Below are 25499 nucleotides of genomic sequence, written 5' to 3' on the forward strand. Positions count from 1 at the left end.
GTCTTTTGATTGGGGCATTTAGCCCATTTACATTCAGGGTAACTATTGAAAGATATGAATTTAGTGCCATTGTATTGCCTGTAAGGTGACTGTTACCGTATATTGTCTCTGTTCCTTTCTGTTCTGTTGCTTTTGGGCTCTCTCTTTGCTTAGAGGACCCCTTTCAATATTTCTTGTAGGGCTGGTTTGGTGATTGCAAATTCTTTTAGTTTCTGTTTGTCCTGGAAGCTTTTTATCTGTTTTCAATGAGAGCCTAGCTGGATAAAGTATTCTTGGCTGCATATTTTTTTCATTTAGTACCTGAATATATTATGCCAGTCCTTTCTGGCCTGCCAGGTCTCTGTGGGTAGGTCTGCTGCCAATCTAATGTTTCTACCATTGTAGGTTACAGACGTCTTGTCCTTAGCTGCTTTCAGGATTTTCTCTGTCTCTGAGATTTGTGAGTTTTACTAGTAGATGTCGGGGTGTTGACCTATTTTTATTGATTTTGAGGGGGGCTCTCTGTGCCTTCTGGATTTTGATGCCTGTTTCCTTCCCCAAATTAGGGAATTTCTCTGCTACGATTTGCTCAAATATACCTTCTGCCCCTCTCTCTCTTCTTCTTCTGGGATCCCAATAATTCTAATATTGTTTTGCTTTATGGTATCACTTATCTCTTGAATTTTCCCCTCATGATCCAGTAGTTGTTTATCTCTTTTTCAGCTTCTTTATTCTCTATCATTTGGTCTTCTCTAGCACTAATTCTCTCTTTTGCCTCATTTATCCTAGTAGTTAGAGCCTCCTTTTTTTTTTTTGATTTTATTTATTTATTTATTTATTTATTTATTTTATTTATTTATTTTTAAGATTTTATTCATTTAACACAGAGAGACACAGCGGGAGAGGGAATGTACAAGCAGGGGAAGGAGCAAGCAGAAGGACAGAGAGAAGCAGGCTTCCACTGAGCAGGGAGCCTGATGTGGGGCTCGATCCCAGGACTGGGAGATCATGACCTGAGCCGAAGGCAGACGCTTAACCATCTGAGCCACCCAGGCGCCCCTAGAGTCTCCATTTTTGATTGCACCTCATTAATAGTCTTTTCGATTTTGACTTGGTTAGATTTTATTTCTCCAGAAAGGAATTCTCTAGTATCTTCTATGGTTTGTTCAAGCCTAGCTAGTATTTTTTAATCATTATTCTGAACTCTAGTTCAGACATCTTACTAATCTCCATATTGACTAGGTCACTGGAAGTTGATACTGCCTCTTATTCTTTTTTTTTTTTGAGGTGAGTTTTTCCATTTTGTCATTTTGTCCAGAGAAGAACAGATGAACGAGAACAAAATGCTAAAATGGTAACAACGACCCCAGAGAAATATACACTAAATAATCAGAAGAGACCCAAAACCAGGGGGAAAAGAAAAAAATATATATGATCAGGCTGGTGAATAAAGCAGAGCCATACACTAGATTTGGGGTGTATTTTGGTCTGTTAGAAGAAACTGCATCCCAAAATTTTAAAGAAAGAAAAACTTACAGTATATATATATGTACATATATACACACACACACAAAATAACATTAAATACAATGAAGGGATAGAATATGACTAAAAATGAAAATTAAAAAAGATTTTGAAAAAGGAATTGATAAGATAAGCAGTTGGTTGAAAAAGTAAAGAAGAAAAATTCAAAAAGAAAAAAAAATAAAGAAAATTTTAAAAATTAAAGTTGAAAGAATAAAGAAACAAGAAAGCTGGGGCGCCTAGGTGGCTCAATCCGTGAAGCGTCTTTCTGCCTTTGGCTCAGGTCCTGATCTCAGGGTCCTGGGATTCAGCCCCACATCAGGCTCCCTGCTCAGTGGAGAGTCTGCTTCTTCCCCTCTCTCTCCCTCCCCCAACCCCTTCTCTCAAATAAATAAAAGTCTTTTAAAAAAAATAATTAAAAAAAAAAGAATCATGGGGGGAAAAAGCCATGAATTCTATGTGCAGTATTCCCCTAGCGCTGGAGTTCTGCCGTTCTCATTGATCGGTAAACTTGGTCTTGGCTGGCTGTTCTCGCGGATCTCCTGGGGGTGGGGCCTGTTGCCGTGGTTCCCAAATGTCTTTGCCGGAGGCGGAATTGCCCCACCCTTGCCTGGTCCGGGCTAAGTAATCTGCTCGGGTTTGCTCTCTGGAGCTTTTGTTCCCTGTGAGCTTTCCGTACAGCTTTGGAGGCCGAGAGTGGAAATGGCGGCCTCCCAGTCTCCACCCCAGAGGAGCTGAGAACTCAGGGCCCCACTCCTCAGTGAGCCCCAGAGAAAAGCAGTCAATCACTCCTGTCTCCCCTGTCTCCGGCCGCACTCCGTGCTCACCTGGCCTGTGACCCAGCGTTTCTATCTCTGGCACCCGACCCCATGCGGAGTCTCCAAACCCAGCAGATCCCTGCGGTGCGCTCTCGTGCTGCTCCTCCCCGGGGAGGAAGGGGAGTCTCCCCGGATCTGCCGCTTGTTGGGTCCCTGCTGGAGGAGCAGTGGCCCGACTGTGCCACGGATCACGGTTTATGGCAACCCCGAGCTGAGAGCCCACGCCTCGGCTCCGTCTCTGCAGCCGGCTTCCCTGCTCCGATACCTGGGAGCTCTGCCTCACTCAGGCACCCCAGGTCTTTCTGTGACCCTGAGGGTCCTGAGACCACACTGTCCCACGAGGGTTCCACCCCCGCTTAGCCACTGGAGCGATGTCCCTCAGCGGAGCCAACTTCTAAAAGTTCCGATTTTGTGCTCCGCGGCTCTATCACTTGCCAGAAGCGGCCGACGGAGGCCCCCTCCCCCGCCGTCTATCCTCCCGAATATCGCCTCGGATTCACTTCTCCGCACGTCCTACCTTCCAGAAAGTGGTCACTTTTCTGTTCAGAGAGTTGCTGCTCTTCTTTTCTTCGATCTCCTGTTGAGTTCATAGGTGTTCAGAGTGGTTTGATCCCTATCCAGCTGAATTCCTGGGACCAGACGAGATCCAGGTCTTCTACTCCTCCACCATCTTGGACCACACTCCTCTTAGTGCTTAGTTTTACACAGCCTTTACATGATAACTACAGCAAACAGGTTTTATGATGGGATGGTAAAAGAGAGATCCAGGGTACGTGTGGTGGGCCAGCCTCCTAGTGAAGGTCCCTGGGATTACAAGAGGCAACATCAAGGTTCTGGATATTCACTCATTCAGCCAATATTTAAGAACCCACCATGTGCCAATGGTAAACTATGTATCTTACTATATATCAGTGTGCAAAATGGAAGAGAATACCTATTTCATGGAGCTTATTATACCTTAGTGGGGTGAGACCATACATATATTTGTACATAGTCTGTCCTGTGATTATAAGAACTATGAAGAAAAATAAAGCAAGTGACAGGGACAGGCAATCATCACTGGAGCGCTGGTTTGAGAGGTTGCTATTTGTCATACGTTGGTTAGGAAAGGCCTCTCTGGTCAGATGATGTATGAGCAGACAGCTGACTCTGTGCAGGCCACTGATGAGGTGAGACTATATAGTTCATGGGACAAGATGAGGAAAGAACTTTCCAGGCAGAAGGAAATGTAAAGGTGCTAGCTGTCTGAGCGCACTAAGTGGAAAGAATAGACACATTTCTGCTATGTAAGTGCAGCACTAGTTCTGCAGACAAGTGTTTATGATAGGAAAAAAGAATACCTACTTTTATCTATTTACACATTTAGAAATAGTAATACTTTAATAAAAGGTCAGTCTTGAAACCAGTACTATCAACGTCAAGGTTCTTTAGCCACGAGCCTTTCATTCTTATATGGTAGGCGGCATAGCCTAATGCACCTGCAACTGTGTCCCCCTTCTCCCCAAGCTGAGGTCTGTCTGATCCTCCAACAGTGGAGGGCCTTGATCCATTCACTTGACCACTACTGATCCCATGACCCTTAAGAAACAAATGTTTCAATTTTCCTGGAATATTAAAGATACTGGGGGCACCAGACAGGTCTTAATCAGTTCTGACTGCTATGACAAAATACCATTAATTTCTCACAGTTCTGGCAGCCCGGGAGTCCAACACTGAGATGGGCGTCAGCTGATTTGTTTCCTGGTTAGAGGTCTCTTGCTCACACCTACTTTCTTCCTGTATCCTCACCTGGTGGAAAGAGGGAGCTCTGGTCCCCTCCTCTTCTTATAAGGGCACTAATCCCATTATAAGGGCTCCACCCTTAAGACTTCATCTAACCCTAATCACCTCACAAAGGCCTCACCTCTAGATGCCATCACGTTGGGGTGTGGGGCCTTAACATAACGGTTTGCGGGCAGTGCAAACATTTAGTTCATATCAGGGCATAGTTCTCCTCAATCAGAATTGGCATACTTAAGCAAGAAGTTTTAGATAGACATTAGATTAATATAAAGATAACAGAAATAGAAGGAGAAACATGAAAAAAATAAGATAAAAGAGATAATTAAATATAAAATATATTTACTTACATTTCAGCATGCAACGGACACTCCATAAATGTTTCCTTGTGGTTAATCAAAAGAATTCCTGTCACACATCTAACACTAAACTTATTATATACATGAATACTTAGCAGTGTTTCTATTTTGTTTCTATCCTTTCCATATTTAAGGAATTATTATTATGGCAGACTAACGAATGGAAGGTGAATGTAGGTTTGCTAGTGTATTGTGTCAAGCACTGTCACTCAGTTATGTGCTCATTTTGTTTTTTTACTTTTGTATAAAATATTTTGTGCATTGTTAATTAACCTCTTATCTCTTGTCACTTTCTTTTAGGGCTTTTTTATCACGAAATGTCCAGACTTAACGATTTTGGCTTCCCAGTTGATATATCTTAACTTATCCTTTAATGATATCGGTTACTTTCCCACAGAAGTGAGTCCATTTTTATCATTGTGAATATCACACTAATTTCTTATTAATAATAATTATAATAAAAAATAGACATTTATGATACCCTGGAAAAGAGTAAAAAAAGAGATAGATGATACAGCCAATCAATGTTCCTTTGCTGATTCTACTACATTAGTTCAAAGGGTTTATATAAAATGTACCAAATAGAGATCTGTGATACTTTATCATTCTACTCATGTTTGTTTCTCTCTTCTGTTCCTCAGATACTTTGTCTTAAAAATTTACAAATACTATTACTGAGAAATAATCCTATCAAAGAAATCTCTTCTGAAATTCAACAACTTAAGCTCCTTAGAATTTTCAGCATTGCCTTTAATTTGATTACTACTCTTCCACCTGGGTAAGGTTGATAGCCTGAGATTATGAGCACAGAAAATAAAGAGCTTATAATTTAGAAAGAGATCAATCTCCCTTTTGAAAATGGCTAGCAACTTTTTTAGCCATTGAACGATTCCCATTCTCTTCCAATTAGCTGATTTGCTTCTTATCATTGTGTTAAAGGTAATCCTAGCAGCTACATAGATGGCAACTAATGCGGGGCTAGTGAATGCTCATCTAGAGATTCATTATTTGAGTATAGATTAAATGAACACAAATCATAGAAGGAGGCTCAGGTGAGAAACTTGCACTGATCTCTTGACAGCCTTTGTGCATATGGAAAGGACACTGCATATGGAATTAGGAAATCTAGACTTTTAACTTCAAAATTGATAATGATCTGTTTTATCTGGAGAGTCACTTAACCTTCTTGCTCTCAATTTCCTAATCTATAAATCAAGAAATTAGCCAGTATGATACGTAACATCCTTTAATAGGAATGTTGATATTTGGGTATAAAAGGGATGGAATTTTTCCAGACATATGGACTGGTAATTATTTAATTCCTAAACCAAAACCTTAGCCAAATGCAAAACAAGATACTCTTTCAGGTTAGAGTTTAACAAATTGAATGTGGGTTAAGGGCAAAGGGACAGGGACTCTTAAATAGTTGAACAACATTTTGTAAAGAAGATTCTCATAGTAATTAAGGAAACGCATCAAAATTCATTTATAAAGTTGTTCACCCAGCATTGTTTATATTTATCAATCCAACAAATTCTACATTCATAAACTGTAAAACTATTCAATCATTTAAAAGAACAAAAAAGCATGTAAAAGTTATACCATGTCTGTATAAATAAATATATATATATATGCATTTCACATCACATATAATATATATAAGAAATCAACACTAAAAGTAAGAATATTGCATTGTGTGTATTTTATTTCTGTTTAAATCATCTATATTTTTCAACAGTAATGTAAATTGTATTTTCCCTGCCTTGATACTAGAAACAGCTATTTCTCTAAGCAAACCCTGCTTCCTGTTTATTGGAAGATGGTATTTAAAACTGAGATCTGGGTACTAGATGTTCCAATGCTATTGGGACGACATTGCTTCTAGACACTCCCTGGGAACAGAGCTAAGTAATATATGTATGTATACTAATCTGTGTGTACACACGTCTATAATTATTTCTGTGTGTGTATATATATATATATATATATTTGTGTATATATATACACACACATAACCCTGCATGTATATATACACCTATATGCACACACAACTATATATATGTGCATATAGAGACACTTATATATATGTCTATGTGCATATAAATAAAATTTATATTTAATAATCTATAAAATTGTAATTATAAACTTTAATAACCATAACTGTCATTTAAACAAAATGTAAAAATTCCTAAAGCAACTACAACTTGTTCATAACTACAGGGTCAACATTGTTCACTATTTAGAGATTAAGCAAATTAGTTTGAACTATTGGTTAACTATTGGTTATATTCAAAAAGTTTTAAGGAGCTATTTCTCAAAAATATTAGTGTTTCTAAAATAAAGCAGTATATATATATATAAGATTTTATTTATTTACTTGACAGAGAGAGAGAGAGCACAGACAGGGGGAGCGGCAGAGGGAGAGGGAGAAGCAGGCTCCCCGTCGAGCAGGGACCCCAATGTGGGGCTCAATCCCAGGACCCCAGGATCATGATCTGAGCTGAAGGCAGATGCTCAACCATCTGAGCCACCCAGGCACCCCTAAAGCAGTATATTTTTTTATTAAATAACATAGGTTATGTATGCATATCAAGGGGAGACAGACAGCACAGATTCACCGAGGCCTAAATTTTTGTTGCTACTATTTTTGCTTTGACCTGCTTGGGGCATAGACTATAAAGCAAATGCAGATAGGAAAGCCCGGATTCCTTGGGCACAAAGAACTGGGTTCTCATCCTAGCTATGCCCCTTACACGTAGGCCCTCTATAGTTACAGTTATGCCCTTGATTATACTATGGAAATGTATAATCCACTCTCTCAGATTAAATGAAGTTTTGTAACCACGAAAAGGTCTGTGATTTGCCTATTTAGTTTTCTTGTAAAATAAAGACAATAGATCCTTTCAAAAATCCAAAAGGTTTCTTCTTTTTCCCAAAGCTTTGAGATAGCATTTGTTCATGAAATATGTGGGATATTTTGTTCATTTAAGGGGTAATGACATCACCAGAATGTGTCTCTCTCCTATCCTTGTTTTGTTTTCCCCTTTCTTTTGTTTCTTGTCTTTTTCCATCCCAAAGCCTAACTGGAGGGCCCTCACAGCCTCCAGAAAGAACCCACTCCACTGACACCTTGACTTCGGACTTCCGGCCTCCGGAACTGTGAGAGAATGTGTCCGTTGCTCTGAGCCACCTGGCTTTGTGGTCATTTGTTAGGTCAGCCCTAGGAAACTAATACAGCAACCAAGAAAAGATTATCTCTAAATGTGTTAGAAATTTCTCAGGTGGCTTTTTCTGTATGGGGCTTTATCCACTCCAAACATTTCAAAGCAGTCTTAAAGGATAAATGAATCCTTTTAGGAACTTTGGTTGTCATTAAACTACCTATAATGAAAAGAAGTCCATAAATTTCAAGATCGTAGAAAAATGTAGTTTCTCTATACTTCTATTTGCTCAAGTATTTAATTCTTTATTCATACCTCATAATGACAAACATGTAATCATTTTTAATTTCATTTTCTCTTTCTATCTAAGGTTATTTTTTTTGTCCCATCTTGAGGAACTTGATATTTCTTACAATAGTATTGTTACCATTCCAAATGAAATCCAGAAACTCAGGTATTTTGGAAGTCGTAAGTACACAAAGTTGTATGCCCTGTAAGGGTATATTTGGTGATGACTGTGTTGGAGAATATTGAGTTCTTTCATATATTTAATAGCCACAAAACATAATATATGAAAACATCACATTTACAAAAACATAATTTGAATGATTGGTATTTTTAAGACGCAATATTTTCAGTAATTATTTAAAAGCTGTACCAATGGCTCCTTAATAGAATGACACACATCATTTTGTCTGTTTTTCTATGTGTACACCTCTAGTTCTTATCAGTTTTATTTATTTGGGGTAAGGAAATACATATATACAGTGTAAGCCTAATACCAAGCTCTGATTCTTTCTCACATTGATTTTTATTATTTATTTATTTATTTTTAAATTTTATTTATTTATTTGAGAGAGAGAGAATGAGAGACAGAGAGCATGAGAGGGAGGAGGGTCAGAGGGAGAAGCAGACTCCCTGCCGAGCAGGGAGCCCGATGCGGGACTCGATCCTGGGACTCCAGGATCATGACCTGAGCCGAAGGCAGTCGCTTAACCAACTGAGCCACCCAGGCGCCCTCTCACATTGATTTTTAAAAAGTCTCTGAAGTTCATCTATGTCCTCCTAGGTCAGTACCATACTATTTTGATTATGACTTTAGAATAATTTTTAATAATTAGTAGGAAGATTATTTTTCAATAATAGTCTTTTAACTATTCTCTTTAGATCATGAGCTTTAAGATCATTTAATATAATTTGAAGCTCCTCCACCCCAAAAAAATATAAACACAAAACTGAGGTTTTGATTGGAATTGTCCTGAGTTTATATATAAATTTTGAAGAATTTACATTTCTGATGTTAATAAATCTTTTCATCCTAAAACATAGCATATTTTTTTCATTTGTTCAGCTCTTTTTTTATGTCCTTCATAAGAATTTATAAATTGGGGGTACCTGGGTGGCTCCACTGGCTGAGGGGCCAACTCTTGGTTTCGGCTCAGGTCATGATTTCAGGGTTGTGAGATCGAGCCCCACCTCCAGACCCGCATCAGGCTCTGCACAGAGCCTGCTTGAGATTCTTTCCCTCTCCCTCTCCCTTCCTCTCTCCTCCCCATGCTCTCTCTCTCTAAAATAAACAAATAAAATCTTTTTTAAAATTTATGACTCATTTCACATAAGTCCTTTATCTTTATTACTAACCTTCTCTAAGTATTCTATAATTGTGTTGCTACCATGAATGTAACATTTTCTCTAATTTTTATTTCTAGCTATTGCCAGTACAGAATAGAGAAAAGCTACGTCCTTCCTTACGTGAATTTAAAATCAAGCTATATAACCAAAATTATCTTCATTCTGGTTCACTTTTACTAGATTTTCTTTGGTTTTCTAGGAGCATAGTCTTATCTTCAGTAAAGCAAGATATTTTTCTCTCTGCTTTTCTAATATTTGTACCAGTTATTTAATTATCCGTGTGAAAATCTTTATATTTTAATAGGAGAATTCAACCTGCTCACGTTTGTTATGGCTGGTAGCTGATATATTCCATTTTTTTCCTTCCATTTTACTGTGTATTTATTGTTTATTTACATTTTTCTTTTCCTATTTGCCTTCTGTGTGTGTGTGTGTGTGTGATTTTTTTCAGGATGCTATTTGTTCTCTTTTTTCCTCCCACATTAATTTTGGAACTCTACTGTACTTTCCCAGGCTATTAATGGCTATCTTTTGGGCGCCTGGGTGGCTCAGTCGGTTAAGCGACTGCCTTCAGCTCAGGTCATGATCCTGGAGTCCCGGGATCGAGTCCCGCATCGGGCTCCCTGCTCGGCGGGGAGTCTGCTTCTGCCTCTGACCCTCCCCCCTCTCATGCTCTCTGTCTCTCATTCTCTCTCTCTCAAATAAATAAATAAAATCTTTAAAAAAAAAAAAAGAAAGAGGAAAATAACCATTAGAAACATTTAAGAGGGGTGCCTGGGTGGCTCAGTTGGTTGAGCGACTGCCTTCGGCTCAGGTCATGATCCTGGAGTCCCGGGATCGAGTCCCGCATCGGGCTCTCTGCTCGGCGGGGAGTCTGCTTCTCCCTCTGACCCTCCCGACCCTCCCCCCTCTCATGCTCTCTCTCTCTCAGTCTCTCTCTCTCAAATAAATAAATAAAATCTGAAAAAAAAAATGGCTATCTTTTTTTCCCCCAAAACACACAAACACATTTTTCTTTAATATTTTATAAAATCAAGATAAAAGCTACTTCCCTCTCTATGGTGGTCCATCCCCCTCTGCTGCCTTCCACCAACAGTTGAGACCTTGAGAATTCTTCTATCTTCCTGCTTTTCCTCCAAATTCACTTACCACTTATTTGATTCTAGGTGTTGCTGAGATGGTTTAGAAACTTCAGTTTCATATTCTCATGGTATTTTTCTCTTCATTACATCTCTTTTTATTTAAAGAATATTTATTTAGTGCTGAGGTCTCATAAGCATTTGCAGTCATTCTCCATTTATATTTGACTCTATGTATTTCAAGACCCATAGCTTACTGCCCTTCTTTCGTCTCATCCGGAACCTGGAGATACCTCCTTTGATTCATTGTCTAGAGTTTTCTCTTATTTACTTTCCTCAGTTGGAGTTTGTGGGCCATTTTTTCCTCTGAATCTTTAATCCTAACAGATAATTGGTGGCTCCAGTAGGTGGGTGGTCGTGCATTGCAGCCCCTTCCATAAGAGGTCCTCAGCAACCCAGCCTCCCCCAGATTCCAGTGCCTGATGCTGGTTTGATTTCTTCTTCCTTTTAAGTGGTTCTTACTTTTATCTGGAAAGACTATGATTTTCTGATAATCCTGGGTCTTCAGGAATTTTATCAGATTATGCTTAAGAGTGTGTCTTTTTTTTTTTTAACCTGTTAAAACTGTTCTGTACCTAATTCTACCATGGCTAGGGGAAACTGATGTTCCCCACACCAATAAGCGATTCTAGGACATGTGCTGGGTGTCCTACAATTCAACTCAATTCTGACACTATCCACCTGGAGATGGCATCAGATTTTACTGGTTGAGGGCTCAGTTCTATAAGGCAGCCCATCCCCCGCCCCCCCCTTCAGCTACAGGTGGAGACCTGTGCTTCTTACCAACCAGCTACAGGTTGGAGGTTCCCATGACTCCCTCTTCGGGTTCCATTAATTTGCTAGACTGGCTCACAGAAGTCAGGAAATCTGTTGACTCTCTGGGTTACCTGTTTATTATAAAGGATATATATTAGAGGATACAAATCAACAGCCAGATGAAGAGATATATCAGGCAAAATCCCAAATAAAGGAGCTTCTGTCCTCATGAAGTTTAGGACCTGGCCCACTGGCATATTGAAGTGTTCTGATTCACCAACCTGGAAAGTCTCTGACCTGTCTCTCTCTCTTTTTTTTTTTTTTGTGGAGGTTTCATTACATAGGCATGATTAATTAAACCAGTGGCCATTGGCAATTGAACCTCTGGACCCTCTGCCCTCCCTGGAAGTCATGGCCGTTTATGGTTGGAATGGTTCCCTAAAAACCAGCCCCATCTTTAGGTGCTTTCCCCAAGTCACCTCATTAACAGAAACCCAGTTGTGGTGGAAAGGAGCTTGTTAATGAAAAATAAGACAGCCATTTCACCTTTATGGCTCTGAAGTGAATTCAAGAAGTGAGAACAAGAGACAAAATATAACAAAAGATGTTCCCCTTGCTCTTACTGCTCAGGAAATTTCAAGGGTTTTGGGAGCTGTGATCCGGGAACTGTGGGCAAAGACGAAATATATATTTCTTGTAAGTCACAAAATCACATCTGTCTTTCAGGGAATTCAAGGAACTCTTTTAATCACCAGCTTAAACTTTTTTGTTTTTAGTCAAGGAAATATGTTTAACCATCACCACTTCTCCATCTCTTTCATTTTCTCTTCCGGAAACACCTATTATTTATATGTTAGGGCTCTTGGACCTGTCTTCCATGGCATCTATATAGTTTTTTCTTGTGCTTTTTCTTTATCTTTTTGCTCTGTTTATTTCTTCTACTTTGTCTTTGCCTCTAATCTGTATGAAGACCATGTTCTTCTTCAGCTCATCCACTTAATTCTTTAGTTTTACAAATCATGTATTTGGGTTCAAGAAAGTCTGTGTGTGTGTGTGTGTGTTATTAAGTGAATTTTATTAAGTGTTTCTCCTGCTCCCCACCCCAACGTCTCTGCCTCCACAGAGTGTAATTGCCCCAGGAGCACTGTTCTGTGTGTTTGTCAGTTTTTCTCTTCTGGCTGCTCTGTCTTCTGCTCAGGACCAAAGGCAGTCTTCGATCACCATTCAGAGAGTGTCAGTGGTGTGACAGGAGAAAGTTTCTCTGCTCCCTAGGATGCTCAGCTGCTAAGGCTGTCTCAACGTGGAGCTCTTCCAGCTTTAAAGATTGTTTAGCCTATCAAACTCCGCAGAACTCATCGAGAGGAAAGATGAGCCCAGACTGCTGAAACCTCTAAGATAAAGCAACTCTGGCGGGGGCAGCCTCCCCCAGGGCATTTGAGGACCCTCACTGGCATTTCCCTAGAGTCCATGACACTTATTCTGGTTTTCCATTGGGCTCTCTGCTGCTGGCCCTTAGGCTTGTGTTTGGTGTTGAGGGAGCAAAGTGACAATGCCATCTCTCTCCTTTGGGACCAAAGTAAAGCCTGGGATCTTGCTCACCTTTTCCAATCTGTGACAAGTGCAGTAGTCAGACTGTGGCTGAGGGATGAAGACAGCTGAGGTGCCATCTTCCTAGCCTCATTGTTTCAAATCCCTCCTTGACCATGTTTTAATATTGTCAGCAGGAGTCAGAACCAAAGAATTTAAATTGTGTGAGGAAGAAACTACACTGCACATGAGAATCTAGAGTTCCCAGCAACTTATGACCTACAGTCCTCATGTCATCCACTTCACTCCTAGCACCTTTGACAAGTTGGACTAGCCTTTGATTTGTATTTATGTGTCCCTCATAAACAGATACTTTTCTGCCTGTCCTCAGCACGAAGTAGAAAGGAGATGAGTGACTGTAAAACAAACAAACAAACAAACAAACAAACACCATTGAGACAAGTAGTATAAAATGAGAAAATCAGTAATGTTGGTTCTCTTTGAACAAAGGAATCCTATTATCAGAAGCAACTGACACAGTAAAAACTAAGGGGATTCAGGTGATGAAAAATCAAAGTTGCAACATAGCACATGATACATTTTGATAGTGTTAATTTCACTGTTTTGATTAGGCTTGAAGGAAAAAAATATGTACTGGTGTTCAATTTGTCTATGAAAATAGATTCTTTCTTTGTATCATTATACTATACTATATTTTTTCTTTTTTCCTAATGACATGTTGCAAAGACCCAGAGTACATGCTGTAACTCTACTAGTCACACAAATGCACTCATCTGTATAATAACAAACTGTTTCATTTGCTTTATAATTCTCTGATTCTAAGCAAATACTTAAACACTTGTATTTTATTGCTACTACGTTTGATGCCAATTTGCAGAAACACTGGGAAAAAATTTTACTTCAGTATTATAAATTGCATAAATACCTTTTAAATTTGGTTTCCTTTATTTGCAGATCACTTGAAAAACTGAATGTTGATGGGAATGAACTGACGACTTTTCCATCTGCAATTTTGAAGCTTAACCTGAAAAAAATCCTGTTTGAGAATACTTTCACGCATCCTGCTTTTTGGAAAGAGAATTCTTTGAATAGCCCACCGTCTCTCACTCAAATTACTTCTTTTTTCTTTTTAAAAAATAATCTACATGAATATTATGGTGTGATCCCAGTGGAAATTCAAAAGCTACTAAAATGGTGAGCAAATTCCAAAGCCCTTTTAATGAAAATACACTTTTAAGCGTTTAAAATGTTATTCATTAGAGGGCAGGTGACAGTTTTAACACACCCACACCACAGCCTCGAACATACATAGAATTCTTTAAATTTCTCCTTCTGGCTCTTCAAACATAATAATATCGTCTAAATGCAGCCCATTTACCAATATTCTCAAGTTACTACTTAATTCCAGTGTGAGTTACAAATTGCTGAGGTGTACCTGGCAACATCTATAGCATTGTGATATTCATCTTTTCTATGAATTACTAAGGACATAGAAGTGGTTTCTTCCAAAAAAGGGTTCTTTAGTCCCAGGCACACTATGCAGGGAAACGCTTTATATTCTAACTTCCTAGAGACCAGGAAGAGAACAGCCTTATTTAGAGCAATTTCTCCTCCTCAGGGATTAATGGCCAGCATGAGAATCATTGCCTAATCTCAGGACCAGGGTTTTTAAGCCCCATGCATTAGGAGTCCACTCAGCTTATCTCATATTTTCTTCAGATGGTATAAAACTATTTTTACACTCATCAGTGCTTATATTACTAATTTGACAAATATTTGTTGTATGCCTAAGTAAATTTCCCAGGAGTATATAAATTACCAATATGGACTCCATAAAAGGCAGGAAGCCTAAACAGACTAGTAATCATCAAAGAAATTGAAAAAGGTGATTAATAATCTACCAACAACAAAGAAGGGACCAGGACCCGAAGTTTTCAATTTTAATGCATTGAGATGTTAGTGCGCATGAGATTTGAATGTACATGAAAAACTAAGAAAAATCTTGAAGGCCAAAAAGTTTTATAAAGAAGTAAAACCTAACTAGTGAGTGGTAAACAGATATGGGACAAAAAGATTTGAATTCACACAAAGTAGGGAAAGCTGAACCTGACAGTCCTCAAATCTGTACCCAAGAATGGGCTAAGTGTCCTCAAGCAGTGCCTTTTTCCCAGTTAAACAAATGTTTTCAAAAGAAACATCCTCAATTTAGACTTTGGAGATTCCAGGAAATTAAGTTCAAGTTCAATTTAAAGAAATTTCCAAATACATGAGGAAATAAGCCACCAAGAGTAAAAGTCAGCAAAACCAATCAACAGGTACACATCCCCAAGGATCTAAGATATTAGAATTTTACAGAACATGAAATACCTACTTTATGTGTTTAAAGTAATAAAATATAATTTTAATTTTAAAAGTGGTTAAGAAATAAAAGACTATCAAATATGACCCGGCAAATATGAACAAGAAATTTTAAATGAAATTCAATTCAAGAAAGTAAGTGTTAACAGTTGAAATTAACTTGGTGCATGGATTAAACAGACAACTATACACACATGCAGAGGGAACTGAAGACAGTCTTGCATCTATGCAGACAGGAGGTAAACAGATACATACTCTAACATAGACGTATAATCCCTGAGAATTCTGTAAATTCTCAGAAGTAATGAAAGAGGCAAATTCAGATGCTGAAAGCTCTACACAAGCTAAGTTATTTACCACCTTGTGGTAAAACTGAAGTACACCACAGACAAGGACAAAGACTTAAAATCATGTAGGGACAAAAAAGCCACTTACAAAGAATAACAAGTCCGCTGCCAGCAACAGTGGGACGGTAACTGAAGACATGTGATTTTGCCCAGCACAACTAACCTGCAAGAACAAGGGAGAAAGAATGTCGTTTCAGAAAAAAGAAAGCAGATAATTCACTCGCCCTAGATTTTCACTAAAGGAACTTGTAAAGGTGGTGCATCAGGACTCCAGGAGCAGGTCCTGGGATGTAAGAAGGAATGGAAGGAAAATATATTAGAAATATGTGGATAAACAAACATGATCTCTATGATCTATGAAATAGTAGTAACAACAATGCCTATGGTGTGGTGTTAAAAAGAAGGTCTAACTAAAACCAGACATCAAAAAATTAGAGATATGGGGCGCCTGCGTGGCTCAGTTGGTTAAGTGTCTGACTCCTGGTTTTGGCTCAGGTCATGATCTCAGGGTTGTGAGACGCAGCCCCACATTGGACTCCGTGCTCAGCAGGGAGTCTGCTTAAGATTCTCTCTCTTGGGGCGCCTGGGTGGCTCAGTCGGTTAAGCGACTGCCTTTGGCTCAGGTCATGATCCCAGAGTCCTGGGATAGAGCCCCGCATTGGGCTCCCTGCTCAGCAGAGAGCCTGCTTCTCCCTTTCCCTCTGCCTGCCTCTCTGCCTACCTGTGCTCTCTGTCTCTCCATCAAATAAATAAATAAAAAATATCTTTAAAAAAAAAAAAGATTCTCTCTCTTCCTCTCCCTCTGCCTCTCCCCCGCATGTTTGTATATGTGCACACACTCTCTCTCTCTAAAAAAAAAAAAGAGAGATGTGATATTTAAATGATACTTTTTATAATAGCAGAAAGAAATATACTCTGTATTTATGGAGAGAAAACTTAAAGCTTGACAAAAAGGTAAAGAAGTTTGAATTAAATGAGAAAGATACATATTCAGGTATAATAAGATTCAATGCCAAAATATATCAGTTCTCCCCAAAAAGAGCTGTATATTCAATGTAGTTCTGGTCAAAACCTCAACAGAGTCTTCTGAAAAACTTGGTAAGCTGGTTATAAAATGTATGGAAAAGCAGAGACTCCAAAATGGCCAAGATAAGCCTGAGAAAGAAGCCTAACATTAAGGGACTTGCTGACCAGATATAAAGACTTATTATCAAGTTAGAGAAAGTAATACAGGTGGTATTAAATGCAAGGAAAGACAAATTAACCAGTGGAAGAGAACTCATAGTCTAGTTACATTCTCATGCATATGTGAAAACTTGGTATCCGAACAAAATAGCACTGTGGATCAGTACGGAAAGGAGAGACTTTTCAATAAATGACACTGAGATCTTTGGTCACCTATAGGGGAAAAATGTACAATTAGATTCCTGCTGTTTGTCACTATCACATATAAAATCATTTCCAGTTGGATTAATGATTTAAATATGAAAAGCAAAACTTTAAAGCCTTTACAAGCAAGTATAGGAGACTAATCTGTATGACTTCATGACAGGAAAAGATACTTTAAGCAAAACAAAAAATATAAACAGTAGGGGCTCCTGGGTGGCTCAGTCGGTTAAGCGTCTGCCTTCAGCTCAGGTCATGATTCCAGGGACCTGGGTTCGAGCCCTGAATCGGGATCCCTGCTCAGCGGGGAGCCTGCTTCTCCCTCTCCCTCTGCTGCTCCCCCTGCTTGTGCTCTCTCTCTCTCTCTGTCAAATAAATAAATAAATAAATAAATAAATAAATAAATAAATAAAATCTTTAAAATATATATATAAACAGTAGAGCCAAGTTTCATAAATTTGACAAAAGTAGAATCATTCCATGTAATATGACACTCTCAATGAAATTAAGAGACAAGCCATTAAGAAGATATTGCAATGGGTATAGCTGTTGACATATATATGTATGTCTCCTTCAAATCAAAGAAAAGATATAACCAATAAAAAGTGTATGTTAGGAATATGCAATTCACAGATGAGGACACAGAGATCGCTGATAAACATGAAGTGTGTTAAATCTGACTAATAATCAAGGAACTGTGATATCAAATAGCAACAGATTTTTTGTTTACCTGCTTTATTAAGATTAAAAAGATTGACATTAAATGCTGTCATTGGATACCCCAAAACTGGATTATCATATAGTATATGATAATAGTAGTAGTTGCTATAAATTGGTGAAAGCTTTGTGGAAGGCAATTGGACAGTATCCTATTTACCCCTTCAAATAGAAATGTAAATCTTCAGAATCTGTCTCATGGAAATAGTTACAAGTGAACACAAAGTTAGGTATAGGGATGATAACTGCAGCCTCAATGTGCATCAATTAAAAAGTGGTAAAATATATTATGGTGTATCCATATTGTGGAATATTATGATGCTATTAATATGAAGCGAAACAAAATGTATTGCAGTAGAAAGGTGTCCAAGACATTTTGCTAAATCTCTCTTTTGAGATTTTATACATAGAATTTAACATGTATACATTTTTTACATTACATTTTTATTTTTTAAATCTAAAACTGGTAAATTATACCAATTTCTACACCACCAAGAAAGTATGAGTTTCCCTGGTGGTTCTCATCCTCACCAAACTTCTTACTGTCAGACTTTTCCATTTTGCCCATTGATGATTATGAAATGGTATCTGGCTTCTCTGATTACTAATAAGATTGAGAAGCTCCACTTCTCAATGTTTTCTAGACATTCAAGTTTCTTCTTCTGTAAATAGTCTGTTCATGTGCTAATGTCAATGGACTAAGGGGTTGATGTCTTTTTTTTTTTTTTTAACTGATTTGGGAGCATTTAAAAATATATACAGACACTAATCCTCTATGAGGCTACAATATAGTCCCTTTATTTTTAAAAATAATATATTTATTTTGAATTATAAAAATAATGCATATTTATTATAGAAAATTTGGAAAATACAGAAAAAGATTATAAAGGTATATAAAATTTCTTGTGATCACATTGACCAAGAATAATTACTATTTTCTACTTGGAATCTATCCTTAGAGTGTTTCTTGCTATGCATTTATACTTTTTTGTTTTTGAAAACTAGAATTGCTGTATATACATTTATCTACTTTATTTTTTAGCATTTAATTTTTACTTGTGTATGTTTTAGCTCAATTAGATGGTAAGATCAATAATGACAAAGGCCGTATTTTATACTACTGTGAGTCTCACATAGCATCAAGCACAATGTCTTTTCTTCGGTAGAGATTTCCTAAATATTGACTTGATGTGTCTTCCATTGCAGCATATCTAGATGTGAATGGTGTCAAGGTCCCAAGTTTGGTGAAGGTTTTCGAGTCATCCAGTCCTGTGACATTTTTGGAGCAACACACCTTCCTGTTTTGTTTCTTGTCTGTTCTTCTTCCTGCTATAGAAAAGTAAAGGAAAGCAGTTTTATTTCAGAGAGTATTCCTAGTAGAAGAGTAACTCTAAATTCTGACTTGATAAGTCATGCAATGATTTTGGAGTCCCACTTTAAAAGCCATTAGAGTTTATGTCTATAGTAATTCATTTCTTCGAGAGTACAGCTTCTTTCTTCTGTGACTCCTCTTTGTAGTCCCAGCTCCTTATGAAAGTTTGTGACTGTTAGGGAATTGTTGCAGAATGATTACTTCAGAAGGATTAGTAAAGGTCTTTGGATTTCAGCGAAAATCTAGAAAATTTCTTTTAGAGCATGTTTGCTGTAAAATGAGAAATGATGGAAAATTTTGCAAAAAAGGATTTATCTTAAAACTTGCATTTTGGTGCATCCATTCCAAGTGATGTGATAGCATTTCAAAGTCATCAGTGGGCTTTGTGTCTCAGATGGGCTCAGATGGGTTCAAAGTCAAGTTCTCTTTGCGAATTTCTATGGAAATCCATCCAGTGCCAATCGTCTCAATTGTGGATTGTTTTAGGGAATAAAAGATTCATTACAGTCCTATATTTAGTTGTTTGAATTCACTACCCAGGCTCTTAGAAAACTGGTACAATCTCTCAGTTATCCTGACCTTCATCTTACAAAGTCTGATTCCATAGACTGGTGCCAGCATTCAACGAGCCTTCAGTGAGAGCCTGGCAAGAAAATAAGGTAAAACTTACAAAATTACATTGCAAAGCAACATACAAATACAGTAGGACTTGAGGCTTTAAGAATTCGTGTTTGGTAAGAGAAAGGTAAAAGCATTTTGATATACAAACAATGAAATTTTAGAGTGGCATAGAATTGTTTCATATTTGGCATATTTTTTATGTGCACTTAAATCCAAAACGTCATTGTGAATGACAAAACTTGATAAAAACAAATGATTGAAATTTATACAGGTATCTTATCTTTAGAGAGTATCACAAAATACACATTATGTCAGGTGTGTGTGTGTTTCATTTAGTAATATTTAAATCAAAGATAAAATAAACCAGGCAAATATTTTTTCTGACTACTGGTTTCAATAAATTAGAATACTTGTATTCTTCTCTTTGAGACTCAGTTTGATTTTAAGCAGAAATAAGAAAACATTGCTTGAGATGTATACACCATATTCACCAGCAAAAGAATGAAATTATTTATACAGAAGTAATTACCATATCACACATGTAATCCAGAAGGGGATATTTATAGCATAATAACAAATACATGTATTAAAATGTAATACTATAAAACAAGATAAAAAATAAGATTAAATCCAAGTGGCATATAGCCTATTAATACTCACCTTTTGTCCCTGAAATGATTCTTGGAGGAAGAGGTACATTTGTTTTTTAATTTAAAAAATGTTGATTTTTGCTTTGAGTAACAAGGTGATGTCATATTGAGATAGGGAATAAAATAAATTGAGAGAGGGAAGAAAGAACGGGTTTCAAAGGAAATTACAATATCTTAGAGATGCTGCAGAAAAATGAATACACCTAGACATTTGAACAAATGCAAAATACATTTAGAGCCCAATCTCATTATTTCCTCATGGTTAGTGTAAACCTTGAATCTAAGTGATCTAAGACATACTTATTACACAGAAAATAGAACTAAACCTAAGAAGAAAACAAAGTTCCCCTTGTAATGCCACTCAGTGAAAACCAGAGATAACCATCTTGACATTCGGTTACATGTCTGCCTTTGGCTCAGGTCATGATCCCAGGGTCTTGGGATGGAGTCCCGCATCACGCTTCTTGCTCAGCGGGGGAGCCTGCTTCTCCCTCTGCCTCTGCTTCTCACCCTACCTCGTGCACAAGCATGCTCTCTCTCTCTGATATATAAATAAAATCTTAAAAAAAAATAGCAAAAAGATGAACTAAATCTTTAAATAGTTGTAACAAAATTAAATATATATATATTTACATCATAATTATTATAAGAATTTATTGCTGAAGAATAATTGCATTTGTGTATAAAAATATACCCAAGGATATTTATAATAGTGAAAAATTGGAAACATTCTACGTTTCCATTAGTAGAGAGTTGGTTAAATATGGTAAATCCAACAAGTAATATCATTCAGCCATTTAAAAAATTAGATAGTTCTGTTTTCCCTGATGTGGAAAAATATTTCCAAGTATTTTTAGCAAAATATTTATTAGATAATATAATCACATAATTCAAAATTCAAAAGGTACAGAAGAGTAGACCTTAAAAATTCTTTAACCCCAATGCTCTGCCATCTATTTCCCATCTCAAAGGCAATCAGTGATATCAAGTCTTTTGTATTCTTCCAGGATATTTTATATATCTGTAAGCTAATAAGTAAATATATTTCTTTCCTACTATTTATACAATATTAACAAATAGATATACTCCTTTCTAGACCTTTCCATTTAATATGATGTCACAGAGGTAGTTCCACATCAGTCCATTATTACCCTATATTTTTTATGATTGCATATTATTCCATCAAGAAACATATATACTTTATTTTACCAGTTCAGTACAAATGAACTTTCAGCTTTTCATAACCTCTTGCTATGAAAAAAAAATGTTGCGATGAATAACCTTGTCATTTGCACATGTTTAAATATATTTGTGGGATAAATCCTTAAAGGTGAAGTTGCTGATCAAAAGGCATGTGCATTTATATTTAAGTGGGGGTTGGGGGGAATATATATTTACTGTATTCAGTTTTGATTAGGTAATACTAACATATCATACCCAGTTCAAATAAGATTTCGGTCAGAGTGAAAAGTAAGTCTATTTCATATTAATTTCCTCCAGATGCCAGTTCTTCTCAGAGGCAAACATTGCTACCAGCTTCTTGTGTTTGCCTCCAGGGAAATTCTAAGCACATAGAAGCACAGACCTGTATATAGAAGAAACTTCCTTACTCTAGTATGTTTTTAAAAGAAATGTTTTGCGTCATTTTCTATAGCAGCAATATTAACTTCATTTGTAAGCTTCTTGGAAATGCAGAATCTCAGATCCACCCCAAACGTACTAGATCAGAATCTCTGGGGATGGTATCCAGGAATCTTCACAATCACTCTCTCCAGATGATTCTGCCGCGCACTAACATTCAGATTCTCTGGTCTCCAGAGGTCAGAAGACTCACACCAAGATGTCGGAGAAAGAAAGGATGTGGGTTTTGGTGTAATGCACTTTATTGTCTTCTCATTTAGTCTCAGCCATAAACTGTCATCCTTGAGATCTCATCCTATAAAAATAATCCAGGAATGTTATCCCAGGATGAGCTTAACATTAAAAAATTAATCAGTGTAAGCCACTGGACATCCAGAACTCCATGAGCACCAGAGGCAGGAGAACAGAGACAGGTGAATGCTTCTCTCTCTAGGTGTTCATTATCCTTGTCCAAAACACCTCAATAAGCAGGTCCTGGTCCCTCTGCTTTCCTTCACTTGCCTTGCCTTCCATTTCTTCTTCCACTCCCCTTCCCTCCCTCCTTTCATTGTTTTCTCTGGGCCTCTGTTTTTCCCTGTTTTCATTCCTGATGTAGAGAGTGCTTAATTCAATTGACACATGAAGGAGGACCAGGGATCACTGAAGTAGTTTGCCTGTAAATACTCAAGATAATCCTAAGTCATCCTATAACAGCAAGTGCGTGTGTGAGCATGTATCCATGCATACATAGAAGAGGGCTGGAGAAGCGGTACAGATGATAAACAATGGGTTTGTGGTTACCTCTGGGAATTGGAATCTGGGGGCTGGGAATAAGATCTTGTACTTTCTACTCTGTGATTGTTTCCACTTCAGTTTGTTTGAATTGCAGTTTAATTATGCATTATTCTAACAAACATAAAAATATTTTCATTTTTAATGGGATCATGTAATGGTGACATTTTCTTTCTTTCTTCCCTCGATCATATATTGAAAACATTTTTTGAGGTTATTTATATCCAATATTGTTAAGTCGTCATGGGAGTGCCTTAACTTGATTATCTAAACTTCTCTTGTTCAATAAACTATCTTCAGTGTTTATCTATTGTAAACAACAACAGGATTTAACAAATATAATAAAAACTAAAGCTAAATCTTTGCCAAAATCTAGATTTGTTTTTGGTTTGATTTTAATAAAAATTTCTGACACTAAGATTGCTAGACAGACTTTGTGCAGAGGTTTAAGCTTTTTATTCTTAGGATGAAATTGTTACCCTCATATCAGTTTAGCTTTTCCCCAGCAGTGTGTGAGATGCCCTTTTCCCCGAACCCACAACGTCATTGATTTTAGTTAACTAATTAACTATATTCATTGCCAATTAGATAGACAGAAAACATACACGATTAATCTACTTTCTTCTATTACTAATAACGTTGATTTGAGTTCCACGCTAAATAGTCATGAGTCTATCATCTTTTGTGATTTTTTTCTTTACATCTTTTTCTGACGTTTCTATTGATATGTTCATCTTGTTGGTTTGTAATGCTTTATATATGTTGAGAATATTAACCTTCTGTCATGTATGGTGAAAGTTTTTTTTTCTCCATTTACTACCGGCCTTTAATTTTTATTCAAAGTGGGGAGTTTTTTGACATGAAGATTTTAAATTTTAGGTTGTAAAATCATGGATGAGCCTGGAGGATGTTATGCTAAGTGAAATAAGCCAGACACCGAATGAAAAATACTGTCTGATCTCTCATATATGCAGGGTCTAAAAAAGTCGAAGTCACAGAAGTAGGGAGTAGAATAGTGGTTACTGGGGGCTGGGGTTTAGGGAAAATGGGCAGATGTTGGTCAAAATCAATCTATTCCCTTATGTTTTTGTCTTATATTGTTAAGCTTAGCAAGTCTGTCTCTCATAAACTGCCCTTCCAACAACACACCGTGACAATTTGAAAGATTCCACAGTGTCACTGTCTGCCAGAGATACCAGAGGTGGAAATGGGGGAGCACCGGTCCTCAACCAAGGCAGCCCAGAGCATTCTCCAGCCCAGGCCGGTGCAGCTGCAGTGAGCCTTCCAGGTGGTACCACTTGGGGCCTGCACCTCCTGCAGGCTCTGGGGTCAAGGGCCTGAGGCCCCAGAGTTGATTGCTCAGGAAGCCTGAGTGTCCTGTTTCAAAGTGGTGACTGGGCCTTTATAGGCCAACCACTCTTTGGTAATGCTCCATCCCTACCAAACTCCCAAACTCAGGGCCCTTACTTCCAATAAGGTCAAGGAAAGCAGAGATGGAGTGATGTGGCTGAGGCTCCTCGGTGCATTACAGGACTGACTAATGAGGTACCTAGTGCAGGCCTTGGCCCAGAGCAGGTGCTCTGAAAAGGGTATCTCATATCTTTAATGTCAGAATGTGTATTTTCCCAGACTCAACCCAATTCTCCCTTCTCCTATACCATGATGGCTGCCTTCAAGGGTGTTATGGTTTGTCTTTTTATATAGATTTTAAACACAGATTTCTCCAATTTCTTCTATTTTTAAATTATCAGCAGAAGGACATTTCCAATGGATTGAATGTCAATTGAAGATCTCTGAATTTTTTTTTATTTGTTGTTTGCATTGCATTTAAGGGAGGGGGAGGATGTAGAGATTAATGGCAAAAATTGATTCTTTTTTTCTATTTTCCCCAAGTTGTGCTTAGTTAAGCACTTCTAATCTTTAAATAGCATTCCTTTGGCTAGCAAACAACGCAACAGTTCCAAAGAATTAATCTCAGAAATCCATAACTGCACAAATGAAGAATGCCAACCCATTTGACAATCTAGCCACTCTTTTCTAACACATCAGGAATTCCTGTTTTTCACCAATAAGAAATGATATATGTTTGATCAGAAAATGGTAGTTGGAGGACATATGTGTGGGAGGCCAAAGGGCCCTTCTGCTGCATACCTCTGGGGAGACCTGAAGATGCTTTGTTTTGTAGTGGAAGAAAGAAAAATAATAATCACATTAGCATTATTTGAATAAAACTTTCAAGCTAATGTTCCCTGGAGATCTTTTTTTTTTTTTTTCCAACTGAGTTCTATTCACCAGTGATTTATTGAGCACCTACTAGATGCCAGGAGCCATGAAATATAGGCTCTTTGGATAAGGTATCCTGTGGAATGTTCTTTGATAGAGGTGTACCCAGCATGGTGGGAGCACAGTGAAGTATCACAGAGTCAGTTATAGAGATTCAAGGAAGATTTCCTAAGGGGATATCTGTCAAGCCAAGTGAACAGGGTTAATGTTGTAAAGTTTACAGCAGAGAATTTTGGGAGACGAGGCTTAAGGCTAGAGAAATGAACAGGGTGGGTCATGAGGCTCTCACACGACATGCTAAGAAGTGTCATTAGCTGCTAAGGAGTCATTGAAGATTTTAACAGAAGAATAACATGATCAAATGTGTATTTTAAATAGCCTGGAAAATTCAGAGGAGGTGCTGGGGTTTTCCACCAGGCATGACAGTACTAGTAGGGAGGAAAAATTTTCCAGAAATATTTAGAATGTAAAGTTGGCAGAAAGGATGTTGGGAATGAAGGAGAAGGAGAGCCCCTGGAATGATTCCCTTGATTTCTGTTTCATGGGAGGAAGAAGTTTGAAAAAAATCTTAACTTCACTCAGTTCACCAAGCCTATAACTGTGTCATACAAAAAACCCCAAAAAACAAAAAGAAAAACCAGTTTTATAGAACCGATAT

At 37.7% G+C, this 25499-nt stretch overlaps 1 protein-coding gene across 1 annotated transcript in view; it reads left to right on the forward strand.

The window, feature by feature from the left end:
- LRRC63 (leucine rich repeat containing 63) overlaps positions 1-18953 on the forward strand; it is a 42084-nt gene extending 23131 nt beyond the window's left edge. The window contains exons 5-9 of the mRNA XM_021697872.1: positions 4760-4858; positions 5101-5237; positions 7991-8074; positions 13650-13889; positions 18710-18953. Coding sequence (XP_021553547.1) covers positions 4760-4858; positions 5101-5237; positions 7991-8074; positions 13650-13889; positions 18710-18953 — 804 coding nt within the window. The remainder of the gene's footprint in view (positions 1-4759; positions 4859-5100; positions 5238-7990; positions 8075-13649; positions 13890-18709) is intronic.
- The last annotated feature ends 6546 nt before the right edge of the window (positions 18954-25499 follow it).

This window comes from Neomonachus schauinslandi, chromosome 3 (genome assembly GCF_002201575.2).
Source record: "Neomonachus schauinslandi chromosome 3, ASM220157v2, whole genome shotgun sequence".
Classification (NCBI taxonomy): Eukaryota; Metazoa; Chordata; class Mammalia; order Carnivora; family Phocidae; genus Neomonachus; species Neomonachus schauinslandi.